This window comes from Sphaeramia orbicularis, chromosome 16 (assembly GCF_902148855.1).
Source record: "Sphaeramia orbicularis chromosome 16, fSphaOr1.1, whole genome shotgun sequence".
NCBI classification, from domain to species: Eukaryota; Metazoa; Chordata; class Actinopteri; order Kurtiformes; family Apogonidae; genus Sphaeramia; species Sphaeramia orbicularis.
The window spans coordinates 23,752,420-23,770,131 of record NC_043972.1 but is presented as its reverse complement, the minus strand read 5'-3'; the positions used below and the strand labels follow the sequence as shown (position 1 = coordinate 23,770,131).

General features: G+C 40.8%; 1 protein-coding gene across 1 annotated transcript in view; it reads right to left on the bottom strand.

Annotated features, from left to right (window-relative positions):
* The window catches only part of LOC115436108 (exostosin-1a-like), a 44,164-nt gene that overhangs the window by 13,793 nt on the left and 12,659 nt on the right, over positions 1–17,712 (bottom strand). The window contains exon 2 of the mRNA XM_030158846.1: positions 5,643–5,736. Coding sequence (XP_030014706.1) covers positions 5,643–5,736 — 94 coding nt within the window. The remainder of the gene's footprint in view (positions 1–5,642; positions 5,737–17,712) is intronic.

Here is a 17,712-nt window from a genome sequence, read left to right as displayed (position 1 = left end):
AATGAACTTATTATATTTATGCTATTTATCATTTTTAACATTTTAACACACACCCATCACCTAATTTCCATCAGGCTACAATAATAATGAATATTTACTGCAAATCAGTGGGACTTCTGCTGTTGCCTTTGAGAGACCAGTTCAGAAATGCGTGGCTTCACCTTGGTTTTATTACGGCACTAGCTCGGCTTTAGCGTAATATAATTTCTCCATCCGCGACAGTGCGTCGGTTGTCACATGATTGTAACTGACCAGTGCGGTGACCGAGAAATGTAAACAAACGCTACACATGGCTGCCTCCGCGGTTAACAGGAAGTAGCAAAAGTCATAACAACGATGAGGAAAATACTAAAATAATTCATCGTCAGACGAGTGGAAGAGATTATAAACACTTCCGGGTGTGTTGTAGTGCTATAAGCAACAACAATACACCACGAATATTGGATGTCAATCAGAGAAAGAGTCTCCGAAGCCGTTTGTTTACATACACGGACCTAGCGCGACACACACACCCGACTAATGAGTCGAGTGTGTGTCTTGACCTCCGCCGAACCCCTGAGACTGACTCACCGAACCCCTAGGGTTCGATCGAACCCAGGTTAAGAACCACTGCTTTAAACAGAGAGGGGCCAAGGAATGGATATCAGCAAACACCTGGCAGAAAATTGAGGAAACAGCTAAAAGTAATGCTACTGAACCTCAAGTCCCAACGGCTAATTGAGAAAGCCAAGCTGGCCTATAAAAACTAGAACAGAGAAGTGGAGTGCAAGGAAAGACAAGAGGGGTTTTGTGGAAAACCTGGCAAAGGAGGCAAAGAAGGCCGCAGCCTTTGGGAACCTGGGGACAGTTTATAAGGGCACCAAATGACTCTGTGGAAATCACACAAACCAATGCACCCATATTAGGGATAAGAATGGCAACATCTGTTCATCAGAAGGTGAGCAAGTATACAGATGGGTTCAACATTTCCAGAAAGTGCTCAACCACCCTGAACCAGAACAACCTGCCAACATCATAACAACAGATGATTTCCTGGATATAAACACCAGCCCCCCTGACCTTGCTGAGGTTAAAACCGCCATCCTATCCCTTAAGTCTGTCAAGGCATGTAGCATGGATGCTATCCATGCAGAGATGCTAAAGGCCGACATCTTAACATCAATTAAAGGCCTTTACTGACCTCCTCCAAAACATTTGGAACAATCACACAATCCCTGAAGACTTGTCTAAATGTCAGTCAAAATCCCAAAGAAAGGTGACACCAAAAATTGCAATAACTGGTGAGGAATCAGCCTTCTGTCCATTCCAAGCAAAGTGTTCTGCAGAGTCCTTCTCAACAGGATAGAGACAGCCACTGACACCAGGCTCAGAAAGGAACAAGCAGGCTTCAGGAAAGGAAGAGGGTGTATTGACCAGATCTTTGTACTGTGAAACATCCTAGAGCAGTGTTTAGAATGGAACACCCCTTTGTACATCAACTCTGTAGATTTCAAGAAAGCCTTTGACAGTGTCCATTGGGACACTCTCTGGAAGATAATTCACTACCATGGAATTCCACCCAAGATAATTACAATCATAAAAATCTTCTATGAAAAGTTTGAGTGTAGTGTAGTGGAGTGTGTTATCTCTCTTGTGTCTCTGGGCTGTGTGCCTCAGTACTACAATAGGCTCCTCCTCCTAACTGTGAGAGTGGTCTCTACAGTCTTTAGTCTCCACACACCAGTACAAAAATGCCTTTTGCTGAGGAGAATGAGAAGTTTGTGGCTAAAAATTTAAAAATTGCAAGAGCAAGTCGGTTGTGTGGAATTGGTATGGCATCAAAGTTTCCGATGAAGACCAAACCAGTCCTCGCTGCAAACTCAGCCTGAAGGCGGTATCAAAGACAGCAGCACAACCAACTTATTTCAGCACCTCAGTCTTCATCACACGCCAGAGTGGGAGCAGTACGTTGCATTGTGGCCTGCACATGAAAATGACATGCCGGATAAAATGCCACCACCAGCCTGAATCGAAATTGAAATAAAAAAATCGAGTTAAAAAAAAAAAAATCTGGATTTTATTTTTTTGCCAAAATCATGCGGCCCTAATTCAGAGTGTTGGGGCGTTGTCAGTACAGACATGAGGAGACTTGAGGTCTTCCATAACAGATGTCTCAGACATATATGCCAAGGGCCTCATGTATAAAGCGTGCGTGCGCACAAAAACCTGGCGTACGCCCTTTTCCACGCTCACGTTCAGATGTATAAAGACTGAAATGACTGTGGAAATGTGCGGTCCTTCACGCCAAGTCCATAGCTGGCATACGCATGTTTCTAGTGCTTTGGAACCTTTGGCGACACTTAGAGGTGACACTGAGAAACTGTTAATAATGTGAAAAAGATCATTCCTCCGATTGATGGGCACATCGGAGATACACAGATGAACAATGAACACACCGGCACGTCATCCTACTGCTAGAGCAGCACATCCACCACCAGAACCAGAACCAATTAGACCCTGTATCCAACAATGCCAATCCTGCCTGGGAGGACATTAAGCAACAACCATATAAAGAGACAAGGACACAAAATTTATTGGTTGATAAATGCATTTAATGTAGTCTTCATGTCTGTGAGAACATTTATTAGTCAGTCCAGTCGCTCATTGACTCCGCCAATTGTCCTCATGATGTCCTAATGTGACTCGGGTCAGCACGGACCCATGCTGGTGTTCTGGACATGGGTCGGATGGGCATCAGCAGTGGGCTGTGGCGGACCGGCTAATGCCGGGGAGCCAACAGGAAACCTCTGTGACAGGAGGATGCTACTGCCTGGTGTATTCACCTGGTGTCCCCTTTCCCCACTCCCCTCCGGGGGAGTGGCTACTTTTTCAGTTGTAACCGCTTGGGAGCCAATGATGACAGGATCTGCGCTGACCCATCTGTGTCCTGCCCTGTCCTGTGTCCTGACCCCCTCCCCCACCTGTCCTGGATGGACATCCTCGGCCTCACCACTGTGGATGGGCCTCCTCGCTCCTGCCTGTCTCATCCAGCGGGATAGACCCCCCATGTGTCCATCCTACTGCATCCTTGCAGACTAGAACTACATCTGCAAATGGACGTCCATCAGTCCTGGTGCATCTATAGCCTGTCCGTCCATGGGAGTGGATCTCTCCTTCACTGTGGTTCTCCCCGAGGTTTCTCCCTTTTCCCACTGGGTTTTGAGTTTTTCCTTGCCGAGAAGGAGGGTCTAAGGACGGGGGATGCCCTGGACACTACTCATTTTCTTGCTGTTTATTTGACTGTTGTTTACTCCAACTGCCTCTGTAAAGCCCTTTGAGATAACCTTGTTGTGATATTGGGCTATACAAATAAAGTTGAATTGAATTGAAAATACTGCGTCTGACCATCTTCTGTCTCATTGTTGGAAAATAATAATTTGAGTGATTAAAAAGGAGTCAAAGTCTTTGATTTCCTCTTTGATATCCTGACATGATCACGCATGAACCTTTATCTAGTTTGGCTGTGATCAGACTATTGGATGACCTGTAGAATAAACTAATGTGTGAGTTACACAAATACTAAATATATATTTACCTTGGGGGTGATCCGCGTCAGCCCTGTGAGAAAAGTGTCACCCACAATATCGTCAACTTTCTGCTCAAACAGTCTCAGTTCGTCTCTTTTCTCCTTCCGCCTGTTTTGGCCTCCGCTTCGCGTCCACCTTGACGTCATCGTCTGATCACGCAGACAGGGGAATCCCAGAGGGAATCCCACCTGCAGACCCCGTTTATACTGATCTGCATATTTAAATGTGGGCGTGGAGAGGGAGGAGTCAGGTACTCCAACATATGCGCTCAATTCCACGCTGATTGGGATGAATAAAGGAAGTGTACTTGGATTCGGGTGTACGCTCAGTTTCATACATCTGGATTTTTTGGTGCGTTCGGACTTTTCTGGATTTGGGCGTACACCAGGTTTCAGTATGAAATCCACACAAGTCTTTATACATGAGGCCCCAGATCTTTTGGCCCAACAAACTATCCAACGAACAACTGTATAAGAAAACCAGCAGTCAAAGTATTACCAAGAACATCACATTAAGACACTTAAGATGACTTGGACATGTGTTAAGGATGGAGCAAGACTGGATCCCAAGAGTTGCCTTAAGATGGACACCACCTGGGAGACCCAAAAGCACCTGGCATAGAGCTGTGGTATAGGAGCTTCAAAAGATTAACATGTCGTGGGGAGAAGCACAATTTGCTACCAAGGACTGCATATGATAGAGAGAGGTCACTGAAGCCTTATGTCCCATAGGGGATGAAGAAGAGAGAGTAAGTAAGCAGGAGCAAACATTCACTAAAAATTAACTAATATACAATATACTCCTTTCATTTTGTAAATTGAGCATCTCAATGCCTGCCTAACACCTCCATTTCTCACCAATGCAAGCCCTCCGCAGAATCCCTGTTGGGCTTTCTGTTACACTCCTTCAACCACAGTGTAAAAAAAACAGCAATCTATAGCCCGCCTGACTTGAACTCCCCTTTTTTTTTCAAACTGTGGTACTTCTGCAAAGGGCAGTGAGTGGATCACATCATAATACCTCCAGGCAGCCCTACAATCCACTCAACCTCTGCACACTGTCTCAGTGTAGCAGCACTGCTCTCTTTTCCCTCATCAAGCAGGTCATCGACTCAACACTTTGCTTCACTGCAGCCCAATCATGTTCCAATATTCTGTTCTAAAATCAAAAGCAATCAATTCACTTCTGCAAATATATGATACAATATCTCATAGACAATGTTAAGAAGGGCTGAAGAACTTTAAAACACTTAACTTATTTATACACACATAATATCAGTTAATGAAGATTTCTCTTGCACAGAAAAGCAAGTTGCCATTTTAAATATCAGCACTAGTGCATCCCAGCTCAGTCTGAGCCTAGCAGAGAGACTCTAGAGAAGTGTTAATATCTCCAATATATCCATCTGAAACCTACTGCAGAGCATATAGAACCATAGTGTAAAGGAGAGAATAGGTCAATCAGTGTGTGATAAGATATATTAGGTTAGGTTGCATTTGAGGACCTCAAACCAAGTGTATCTTTCAGTTAGTCTAGTACAGCTGTGAGCAGGGAAATGACATGAGGGGGCAGGAGAGGAAACTAAGAAATGGAAAAAGCAGAGGGCTAGTGTAAAAGAAGAAAACAAGGACGAAAGCGGGAGGGACAGCGGGGAAGACACTGAGTCAGAGACAGCTGTATTATAACAGCTATAAAGTGACTGGCAGTGTGTCAAAGAGCTACTGGGAGGAACTCTGAACATCACTTTTTCCATTCTCAACCACTGATTAATGGAGTTGACAAGAATTCTGGGCACAGTAAATCATGTGCTTGGTCATATATTCAGTTGCCAAAACGTTCCCTATTGACCTAAGCACTTAAAAACCTGAAAAGGTGACACATTTTTGATCCAACTTGGAAGTATAAACGCGGACCAGTCATTCAATGAGGGATTAATGTGACCCAAAATGCAGTGATTCTACAATCAAATATGAGAGATATATAGTACTGTGGAAACAATTGCACACACAGAGTACTCAAATTAGTACTTATGAGTTGGAAATAAACAACACTGAGCTACATCTGAGTGTCACTGACCTGCAAAGCCTCTAAGAAGCGAAAGGAACCCAGTCGTCGTCCTCGAGGTACCAGACAGAATGTGGAGTTGTACAGCATTTCTCTGTAGTCATACCTGCAGGATGACAGCAAAAGGGAAACAAATATGAAATCCTGACATTCATTACCCAATTTCAGAAAATAGCAGAGGATGTGAACAGCCACCCAGAAAAAAAAAGCTGAAGTTTCATCTGCATGTTGGATTGTACCGATTTACTTTAGAAGTACCTTCTCCACAGTGACATGTCATAAATGAAACCCAGGGGTTTTCGGAAAAATGAAAATACCAGGCTCACGATTACCAAACCAATCTAAGTGGAGTTCAGAAAAGTCCCCTTCTTGTCACAATAGAGTATCAAGCGAGCACATATTTCAGGGAAAATCACAGACTTGATCCTGACTCCTCTGCCTTCCATTGTTACTCTCCCATCGGTAAACCCATTGCCCTCTCACCTGCACATCTCAGCATCTCTTGTTTCTACCTCACTCCCTCCTTCCAATCTAAGCCTCAGTCAGCACTCGCTTGGATTATTGAGCTGCTTGGAATTCCTCTAGTGTCAATATTACGTGTGTATGTGTATTGTCTGCTTATGCATTAGGTAGGTATTTTCGGTAGGACTGAAAATGCGCGTTCTAATTATTTGAACTGCTGTGCTCTCTTTCACATGTGCAAATTTGTGCTCATATTCAAGGTAATATATGGCTGCATTTGCATGACACTGCACAAAGGGATGTAAAGGTGAGTGATAATTTGTGTACACACATTCTTTGCACCTAAGGCCATTTTCATACCCTTCCTTTTATTATATGTGTGTAGATTTATTATGTATGAATGTATGAGGCTGCAAAGCACTAGCATACTGCTGAGTGGCAGTGTAAAAGTAATTTATCCGACTGCAGCTCTGATGCCTCAACTGATCCATTTCATTTCAAAGGGTCACCATGACACATGACCATTGTTTGTCATTTACATATGATTCTAAGTATGATGGTGCAGTGGAATCCACAGTAATATATCCGTTTTCATGCTCTCTGTTGCCCTAAGTATATATGATGGGATTCTGTTATGCACTGCAGATTGCAAAAGCTGTTAGACAAATCATCAAACAAAGCCTTAACTCTGTGATGTGTTTCCTCTAAGTAATGACAGGACACACAAACATCTGCAATTCAAAACACCAACACTAATGTTGAATTATCTTTAACATAACATTTATCTGGATTATCTAGTACTCATACAACATACAATTAAGAGATGCCACAGTAAGTTTAAAAGGGATTAATGGAAAAAAAAAAGGATTAAAGCTACAGTTAAGCCTAATAACACCTTAAGCAATACACTCAAATGTACATAGAAATCCATTATCAAAACAATGTGACATGTTAAACTGTTGTAAACGGTGCTAGACTACTGAAAAATAATGTCACTACTCTGATTTGTATCCATTAAGACACATAATCTGTTTCATCAGTGGGTCTTTATCATAAAAATGGTACGCTATCTCTAAGCATAGCAAACAAATAATCCAGCCAGAGGCATGTAGTAAATGTTGCTACCGACCATTTTGTGGGCCTATAAAAACAGAAGTATGGGTTCATATGTGGGCCTGGCTGGGTGTAAATCTACCATCCATAATTTCCTGTCAGTGCAAACTCAGAAAAGACCAGATGTTCCTCTCCCTGTATACCTCCATTCTTCCCCACTCTTCCATATGGCTGCCTGTGGGGAGGAGCAGTCTCACAGTACTCTACTGCATGTCAGAGGAGACATTAAGGATGACTGTTCCAAAAACAACTTATTTATAACCCAACTCCTGTTTTGCTGTCTTGGCGCAAATTTTTTCCATTTCATTTTCCCCCAGGTTTTCAAGTTCACAGGACATGCAAGAAATTCAGTAGTTGTTAGACACATATACAGCATAAAGTAATCAATTAAATCTGTATAGCATGAGCAAAAGCTGTAAAATCAATCCAAACACAATTGCACTATCTGCCTGTCCAAGCAAAGTTAGAACGACCACACATTTCTCACAAAAAAGTTATTTACTGTGAGTGTGACCTCACCTTTTCTTTAGACAATATCACTGACGGCATTAATTTCTGGTGTTTAAGACAAGGTTTCTTTCAACACATCAGGCATTTCTTATCTTTAGGGCGGCATTTTATTTTTTACATAGAAACAAAGATCACAGAAAATACTGAGCCAATAAAGGCTATGTAGTCATCATTTTGTATATGTTTTTAATACAGTGCACGTTTCCTGTATGAAACCGAAAGGTGACCTAAAATAGTTGGACAGTACAGTATATACAGAATATAATCATAAAAACCTGGAATTTAAAAGGTCCACATTTAGCAGGACAGAAGCAGATATAGAAATAAATAAATAAATACAACTTCTGCTGTATGGTGATATTTTGGATTTAGTTACAGTAAGAAAGAGAGGTATGGTGTCAATGTTTTTGTAAATTCTTCTATTTTTTTATGTTAATTTTAGTTTGTGTGTTTGAGTTGACATTTATAAATGAGCAAACCTGTGCATTTTCCTTGACAATCAAGCAATTAGACTCAGATTTTTCACCGAAACATGCAGCCCCAGTGTGAGGTAAATCCTGCTTTGTCCCACATTTCCAGTGCTGTAACATACAGATGGCTGCTGGGTAGCCGAGCAGTCTCACAGGAGCAGACTGGTCATTACTAAACAGTCACAGTGTTTAAGTAATGAGGTAGCTATTCTTTGCTAGCACACGAGTCTGGAAATTCTATGCAAAAATGGTTTAGGCCAATCAATCTCTACAAAACCTTTGGTTGAAAAATAAAGTTATACACATGTTATTATGCATATCACAGAACAATATGTAAAACAATCATTGGTTTTCGGTATTGCTATTGATTTTGTGTTGGCGCTTTATATACTGCTTTACAGGCCACTGAGTGTGTATGTCTGTCCAGGCAGGCGAAAGCCCACCCCCACAAGTTAATGTCTAATGTGATTGGGGAGGTTTGGCTTTATACTGGGGTGCCGATAAGAGGGGGTAAACATGACAAATTCATGGGGCCCAACATTTGTGGGGGGCTCATAGAGCAGAGGAGGGGGTCCAGTGGATACAGGCCAGAAGCTGTGAAAATTTCGTGTAAGATCCGCTGTATAAAAGAGGCACAGAAGTCGGAAATTGGACGCTGAATGCATATTAAGTTTCAAGCATGATAAGTTTCAGTTTTGTTTTCACGCTAGCTCAAGTGATGTTATGTATGGACCACCCCCCTCACCCCCCAACACACTGACAAGATACTGAATTTTATGTAAGGAACCACAATTGGTAGCGGCATCCCTGGCTTTATAACTCACAAAGGTTTAAGTCGCTCCACTGTCACGTCTCATCTGTGCAGTAACTACATATGGAGTGGAGATACGGCCGCAGCTTGTACCTCTCTTTCTGGACATGCGCAGGGCGGGGAAGCCCCGCCCCTCAATGAGAGATAGTGGACAGAGAAGCGACTTTAGACTCACACACACATACATTACCGTGACACAAGGAAAAGCGTACAGTAGATAACCGTGGCGTTTTTATACCGCCGTTTTCTTTTACATCCTTATGCAGAACAGGAATTTAGTTATTAATAAAACATAAAAAGGGCACTTTTTTCAACAAGGCAAAAAGGATAGGGGCTCAAGCACCCTTTGGGCTCTATGTGTGCATGTGCCTGTTTTATAATACTGTATACAAGTAGTCAAGGAATAACAAAGTGTTATACTGTTCAGTACAGAAAGTGTTATTTCATTCAGTACAGTGATATAATTTGTTCCCACTGTGAAAAATCTGTGAAATTCAAGTTTTGCTGACGAACAAGATAAAAATATAATTTTAGGAGAAAAAAAAAACAATTATTTTTACGCACAAAACACGTACCAAAATCGAACCGAAACCGTGGCCCAAAAACTGAGGTACGGACCATACCATGGGCTACCTGTACCGTTGCATCCCTAGAGAATACATGCAGTGAATATAGACACATTTTTCACCTCGGCCAAATGTTCAATCTGACAACCAGTGTTGACATTTCTTGACCACTCAGTTGCTCTTGGTAACAAACTACCATCTTTTAGAAACAACAGTACTTTTATATGACAGCTCTGTGCGCGTGGGTGAGAGTGAGAGAAAGAGTGAAAGAGACATCTCTGAGTGCTTAGTCTTCTACATGTTTCAAAAGCAATCACATAAGTAAATCTATAATTATAGGAGTACACACATGAAGTCCTTGTTTGAATAAACATGTTAATGAAAGGAGGAGTATAATACAGGTGAAGTAAGCTTGCCCTGTGAGTAAGAGTCTCTCTGTTCACCATTACTATATTATGGATCTAAACCAAGCATGGGGAACTTGAGCGCTGGATCTCTTTATACAGAAAAAAGTTCCAAATAGATGTTTAGCCTGTACTGTCCATTAGAAAATATATCAAATAATAAGTTAGGAACTGGACTTCTGAAGCCAGATTGCAACTCTGTGCAAAACATAATTTGAAGTAGAGTTATTCAACTTACTGTGACATGTTTAAGTGAACTTTGTGACAGATAACTGAAATGACACAAACTAACTCTGATGTGCTGTTAGTTACATACTGCAAACTTCACCTGACACAGAGGGCAGTTAGTGAGTGAATTTACATTAAGAGGAAAAGTAGTTTCTCCACCTACAAGACAAAAAAATAACTAAAAGAGCAAAACCAAGGGAAAGTAATCCAGCTTCAATACCACAACTCAGATGAATAATTAAACAGTCTATTCCTGGTTCATACCTCAATATTCTAAGCCTCGTATTAGAAAACAGGGAGGATCTGGCAGTAAAACATTAACCTTTATTGTGCCAATGTGGTGCTACATTCACAGAAGTCTATTAATTGATGGTTATGATTAAAATGCTATTTGTTAACATTAAAAAAGGAGTACTTTATGATTCAAGGAAAGAATCAGCAATTGCTGGGTCAAAAAAAAAAAAAAAAAAAAAATCAACCAGTCTCCTAGCAACAAGAACGGATGGCGTGAAAAAGAAATGCATGGCTCACTCTGTCAAGTGCCTGAGGAGAATCAGAAGAACAGAAAAGTGTTTGTGTCGCCATAATCTGTGTAAGAGACCACACACATTTCCAACATAACATCTCATGAGAGGGCCAAAATCTTAGGAGGGACTTCAACTGCTACCAAAGTCAAAGTGCTCACGTGGATTCCACCAAACTGTGTTTTTGTTTATCTTCTTTCAAGGATGGCATGTTTTCCAAGAAACAGGGGACTATAGATGCTTCTCCTCAAATGTATGCATCCATTTATCAATGCATCGAAGGGTAACCACATCACAGAAAGGCATGGAATCCTTATGATTCTTGGAACAGAGCTGCCTCACAGTTTCACACAAATCCACTAAGGCACAATCCATATGCACAGACAACTGGCATTACTGGACATATGTTGTAACTATTAGGAATATTAACAATAGTTTGGAGTAGAAAAAAAGTGGATAAATGATAATATTAATGTTAAAACAGCTGGACCCACATGGTAAGTTAGTGATACTACATTACATGTGTAAAAAAAATCTTCATGAGCTTTTTGTTTGTATGTCCAGCCATTGTATTGTTTAGGTTATGTCACTGATTTTTGTGTACCCCAGAAAATGGAAATCCTGGTAACTAAACTAAAATATCTTGAAAAAAGGAGGCTGTCACTTATCAAAGCTGAACTTTAGAAACTCATCTGTGGCCTCACTATTTGCTTTAGACATAATCCAGTCGACCTAAATAATCAATAAAAACCTTAGATCAAAAACAGAAACACACTGCACATAACCCTGTAGCCATTCATCTTAACTACAGAGAATATCCTGAATAACAAACAACTCCCTAAAATAAACTACAGAAGGTGAAATGATAGCAGCTATGCCATTCTCTCACCCATTCTATACTGACTTCAAATTGTATTTTTGTGCTTCCTCTTTTTGTCGCGCTTGAGCCAAGTTGATGGGCAGTTGGCAGTTGCCAAGACTATGAGTTCAAGCCAGAGGAATTTCAGCCTGAAAGGCACCAAGTGAAAGTGAGTGTCATCAGATGAGAAAGGCGAAGGGGGAAAAAAAACACCAGTTGACAGCCGCACACAGTATCTAAGCCCCACGCAGCCAGAGCCACCCATGGTAAGAATGCCACACACACAAAGCCTCAAGTTCATCTCAATACAGATCTGAATGTCTTCAACAGCCCAAAACACTACCAGACTCAGCTCTTCCATTCATAACACTCCAAAAGATATAGACTAGTAACACAGTGACAAACCCATGGAGGAAAAAACATGGATTACCCACACATATGCTTACAAACACACAGAAACAAACAGTTGGAACCAGATCAAATTCACTCTCCTTGAGACCTGACTCACACGTGTAAACTTGCAAATAAACCTGAAAATATACTGTTAAAAAGGCACAAGGGGAATCACAACATGAGTTTGGACTTCAACAAAGCTAATGAACACCTGTTTGTAATGTGGGGCTAATAAGTCCTCCTAATACTCATGCTATACTGGGTTAATTAGGATTCCCGATGGATGTTAAAAAGCTGGGTAGCCTCTAGCAAAAACAAAGAGCATCAACACTTGGACTCATTTCGAGAGCAACCCTGGAGAAATGTAGATCATATTCGACGGTGGCAGTGATTTTAACTGAGCTTACAGGTATCTTCTACACCTGCTGCAAATTCCTCCCACAGAAAGATACTTACCAGTGACAGAAGTAGTTTTCTGGGCCACTAAAGTAGATCTCACTACATATAGGAGTGTTCATTGCACTCATATTACACTGATTTATTCCAGCAAAGCAATGGTCCAGAAGAAAAACTACATTGTGGTTGTTAATGATCTAGGCCTACATGTAAAAAAGAAAGGATGTGGCCCTGATTAAACACAACAAAAATGAGAGGCAGATGTACATATGTGTAATTCTTTGATCTTTATGAGCCCCTTTGTGACAATGGCAGTGTTTTTCCATTATACAGATGAACTGATATGGTTACTGCACCTCAGAAAAAAAGACTCCTTCCTTACAGTGTAGAACTAAGACTCCCACTTAATGGGGTTTAAGAAACACTACAACCCAATTCTGAGTCATTGGAGCAAAGATGTTATTAGTACCAATATGGCTTTTTAAAAAACAAAGCTTTTCCCCTGTTCCTCCAGGCACCAAGGGCTTGCTCATCTCCCTCTGGTTAATGAATTCAAAGACAGCTTTATGAAACATTTACAGGCACAGTGAGGGGGTCTCAAGCTACACCACAGTTCTACATGACCTCAGGTTAATTCACCTAATTACTATGCTTTGAATGTTCTATCACTCTTTTCTCTTTGCCGTTCTGAGGCTTCATCCATAAGCTCTCCCTCTCTCTCTCACCAAGGGAAGCAAACTAAAAAACCTCTTCATCTCTGCAAATATCCAAAATGGAGTCATCAATGGCCTGAAGTTAGCGCTTAGTAGCAAAACAAGTTGACCAAAACAAAGAAATATATCAGTATTAACTCATAAAATGTGGTTTTAAAAGGCTGCTGAATTTCAGTGAATGTTTTAGGAGCTCGGGGATGAGTTGTCCAGAACTCTAATCAGCAATCCATCAGCTTGATGATGCTGATGAGAAGGATGCTTTGAAGTGCTCTCTGGATACCATAAACCAGAACAAGGGAGTCCTGGAGATAATGAAATGACTGTTGTTAATAGAACAGTCATTAGCAGTGAAATGTCCTGGCTGACTTGCAAAGCTCTGGCAACGTAAAGATGAAACAGTCCAGGTCAAACTATTAGTCTACACTGAACAAAGACACTCACTCGCCCCATCAATAGCTGAGGATGAATGTAAAGAATACAGATTTACCCTATTCCGCATTTGCAAGCAGGACATACTTTGTAGTGATACAGTCGAGTCCTTCAGGCTTTTAATATCCCAATGAAATGGCTGCCAGAAACCTATTTGCTTGTGTATATTTAGATGTATCCTGTAACTAAATGAATCCCTCTCCCTAGTCTATTCCAGCTGTGGAGCAGCAACCCATAACAAGGCATCGTTGTTAGTGTCCTCACAGGTCTTCTGCAAGGGACATTAAATATATGTCAGTGGATGTAAAATTAGTACAACCCCTGAATGCAGAATGAGTCGTCAAATTTACTAGAGTACTACGTGTATTTTTGGGCTAAACATTAGCATATAGGTGATGTATAGCACAAGACATTATATGAAAACAATTAAATATCAAATTTCATGGGAACTGTAAAGCCTCTTCTTGGAATAATAAACAATAAAAGCCTTGAACAAATACTTTTCAGAACAAAGCCAACAAACATACAGATCTCTTGGGTCTCAAATCTGATAAATGACTTAGTAAATTAATGTTACTAGAAGAAGATACACATGCTGAGCTCTCTCGATACCCAGTAAGTGTTTCTCCTTTGCAACAAAGGTGGAAGTTGAGCAGATTAATCCAAGGATCTGTGAGCTTGGTGGAATGTTGTCAAAGTGGCTTCTTTGCTGCTGCTGCAGTAGCTGGTCTGAATGGGCGATAAGAGCAGGTCAGGAATGTCTGTGTTCCCTGGCCAAGTGGGAACGGATGGAGAAAGAGATAGAAGGATGTAGGGAGGCAGATAGTGATGGAGAGCAGAGTGGGATTGAATGACAAAGAGGCGGAAGGTGAGCAGGGATGAATGAGGGATGAATGTTGCAGCAATCATGTTGGAAAAGAAAACAGAAAAGGAAAATGAAAGCAGGAAAAAGAGCACAGGACATGAAAAATCAATCAGAACAAGATGAAACAAACTAAATAGTTAAGCATATCCCTATAGCTGTGTGTGCTGTGAGTGTAGCAGCACAAGGGGAGCTTTTCTAAAAGTCAATGTGTTTTTTTACGCAAGCGAAAAACCCTGTCACTTCACAGACAGCCACTACCCTTTAATGGCAAAGCAACCGTGACAATAGCCCTGACAGGCAAAAAGAGGCTTTGTAATGTCTTTCTTAGTTCTGAATATAGGATGTTATCAACTGTGTTTGCTATCAATGTGCCATCAAATGGACTTCTGGGCTGTGTCTGATCTGATCCAATATCCATCATGCTGGGAAAGGGATTTAGATAAAGCCGCACTGCTGAGGCCAGGGATCTGTCTGGACTGAGAAGTCTGTTTTGGAGCATTTTGTGCTTGTGTGTGATTTGCAATAATTTCTGAAGGATAATGTGACAGCAGTACCACAGGACCATGTGTGTGACAGTTTTTTAAGAAATACCAAGGGATGGTCTGCAAAGGACAGAGTTAGAGCTGTGTCGGCATGTGTTGGGTGTTTACATCTCAGTGGACCTTAGTACATTGGGACCTTACTGTGAATGTTACTGTGTGTACGGATCTGACCATTATGACCAAGGACAGTACGGGGGATAATGCATAAGCCAAATACCTAAAGTGGATTGGCTGAAGGAGTTTGGTGAATGTACTGGAGGTGATGGCACTGCAGAGTCAGTTTGGATTCTTTCAACTGTCCTCACCAAGTGTCACACAGCTGAACACAGTGACAGGAAGTAAAATTTTTCCCCCAAAATTCAAGTTCAAGCTTGTGAGAAACAGATTTCTGAACTTATAACCCCTCTCTAAGCTTTTTTAAAAGGTCAGTATGTGGGCAGTCTTGACAACATGGAAAGGAAGACTTAAAAGACAAAGTGTTTGATTCACTCTATACATTGAAACTGATTTACCATGAGGTTTTAAAATGTGCCCAAATCAGTAAGATACAAATGACTGCAATTTGAGAAGCACAAGTGACATTTTTGCAAAATTCACCAGTGACACTGAAAGGAGAGCAATCTATGGATCATTCCAGAAATAAATCTGTACAAATTCACATGAAAGAGAAGGTGGAATTTATCCAATATGATGACGACAGCTGCCTAAAATCCACCGGGAAAAAGACTGACTACGAGTGCAAAGCTAGTGTGAAGTAATGAGAAGAGCAGCTTCATTCTGCTGCAGAGAGAGTAAATTAGTGTCTCGCCAAGTTGAGCCGCCAAAAACGAAGTGTAAACACAGTCTTTTAGCTCTCAAGAGGGAAAAGATGATTACCTCACAATTACAGGACCACAGAGGAGAGAGAAGCCCCATTGCCTCAGTGACAGAAAGAGAGATTACAGGGTGGCGGTGGTACTAATGATGATGGGGGAAAGGGAAAAATACTGCAGTTTATCCCAGAGGATGCACAAAATTGCCACAACTAGGAGAAATTTGTGGCACTTGGTTAACGCGATGGCAATCCTCTACTGCATGACAGATATAGAGGGAATGTGTTTTTTGTTCCATGTCTGCGTTAAGCTAAACAATTTTCTTTAATGCAGCTTTGGGTCATCAGCATCTTGAGAGGCATTCCACAGGTCTCAAGTCAGTACAGCAGACTTTCACTGCAAAGAAACTGGTGAATCTAGTTGTACAATTCTTTACAGTAGGTCTTATGAATTATTACATAATAAACATGGTTTGTACATGAATATTAAAATCACAAGCCAAAAACAAAAATCAACGTCTAAGATGTGGACTCAATAAAATAACCCTTTCATATCTCTGTTAACAGGATCTTACATAGCATTAAGTTCTTGCACTGACAGCACTGTATGACCCTTCTCATTGAAGCCTAAAGTGATTGGATAGCTAGCTATGCCATACACCTTTGCCTCAGGTTTTAACCCATCTAATAAATCCTCACTTGCTAATGTGATGAAACTGAGCAGAGCGACCTAATCCTACAGATACTCTGACACCCCACACACTCAGCTGACACCAAATGAGATCCCACTAACTCCACAAGCTTAAATATTAAACTTAAACTTTATGTAGCTGTATAATTATTCCACCAATAATCAGAGATATATAAACAGTGTGATATTAAAATACAAACATTCCCTATTTATTTGCTGCTTATTAGTCCCAATGGGTCTTTAATATGATAAAGCACTTAATGCCTTACTCTGCATAGCCATATTTTATAAGTTCTAGGCCTGATTAATAGTTTTGATACTGTTTACTTATAATCTTAATAAGATACAAGAGATGAAACAAAAACACATCAGGCAACTAGTGCTTCAAAGTTGAGGACTCATAACCAATTCACCTGTTAGTAAGTGTCAAACGACTAGTATGTTAAATTGTCAAGGAGCAGTAATAAGGAGGTTGCTGAGAGAAAAATGCCTGGTAGTTGGAGAATACAATCATGCAGAATATGGCACTAATAAACATGGGTTTTCCTGCCATTGTACCTAAGCTAAAAAAACCCAAAAAAACCCCAGATACCGATACCGTATTGGCCCCAGCAGAAAGTGTTCTTCTCTGTTATCTACTATTTGCAATTGGAATTGTATGATCATTTTTCCATTACCTTGAGATATTTCTTAAATATTGTGATCATCAAGTCCAAAATGCATAGTTTTAGTAAAATAATGACAACTAAACTTAACACTGCACCTACGAAAAAGCCTTTTAAATGTGCTTTATAATGACTAATAATCCATGCTAATAATCAACTAGTTAATGGTAGGTATGGGAACTGTGTTAAACGTTACTGAAAAATGTGTTGTGGTTTTATAAACAGGCATTAAATCATTTGAAGAAAGCATGCTACAATTAGTGGTCAACACGGTTTATAACATAGGTTAAACTCAGCCTTTAATAGCTGTTTGGCTGAGAATCTGAGTTCCTGAATTCCTCTGTATCCGCAGACACACTGGCCCAGAACAAAGCTTTATCATCTGTTAATGAATTCCACAGCCAGCAGTGCTTGCTGCTGCGGGCAGGTAATTAGTTTGAACAGCGGGAAAGATCAAAGACAACACTTCCTGTCTTGCCCTCTGGATGTGACCTCACATGGGGAAGTCACAGATTTCACAGGAGCGAGAGAAGGCAAGGCAGCAACTGCATGAACAGGAATCATATCAAGTCAGTCATTTCAGTTTGAACTGCAGGAACTTTGATTTTGTAAACAGGATAATTATAATAC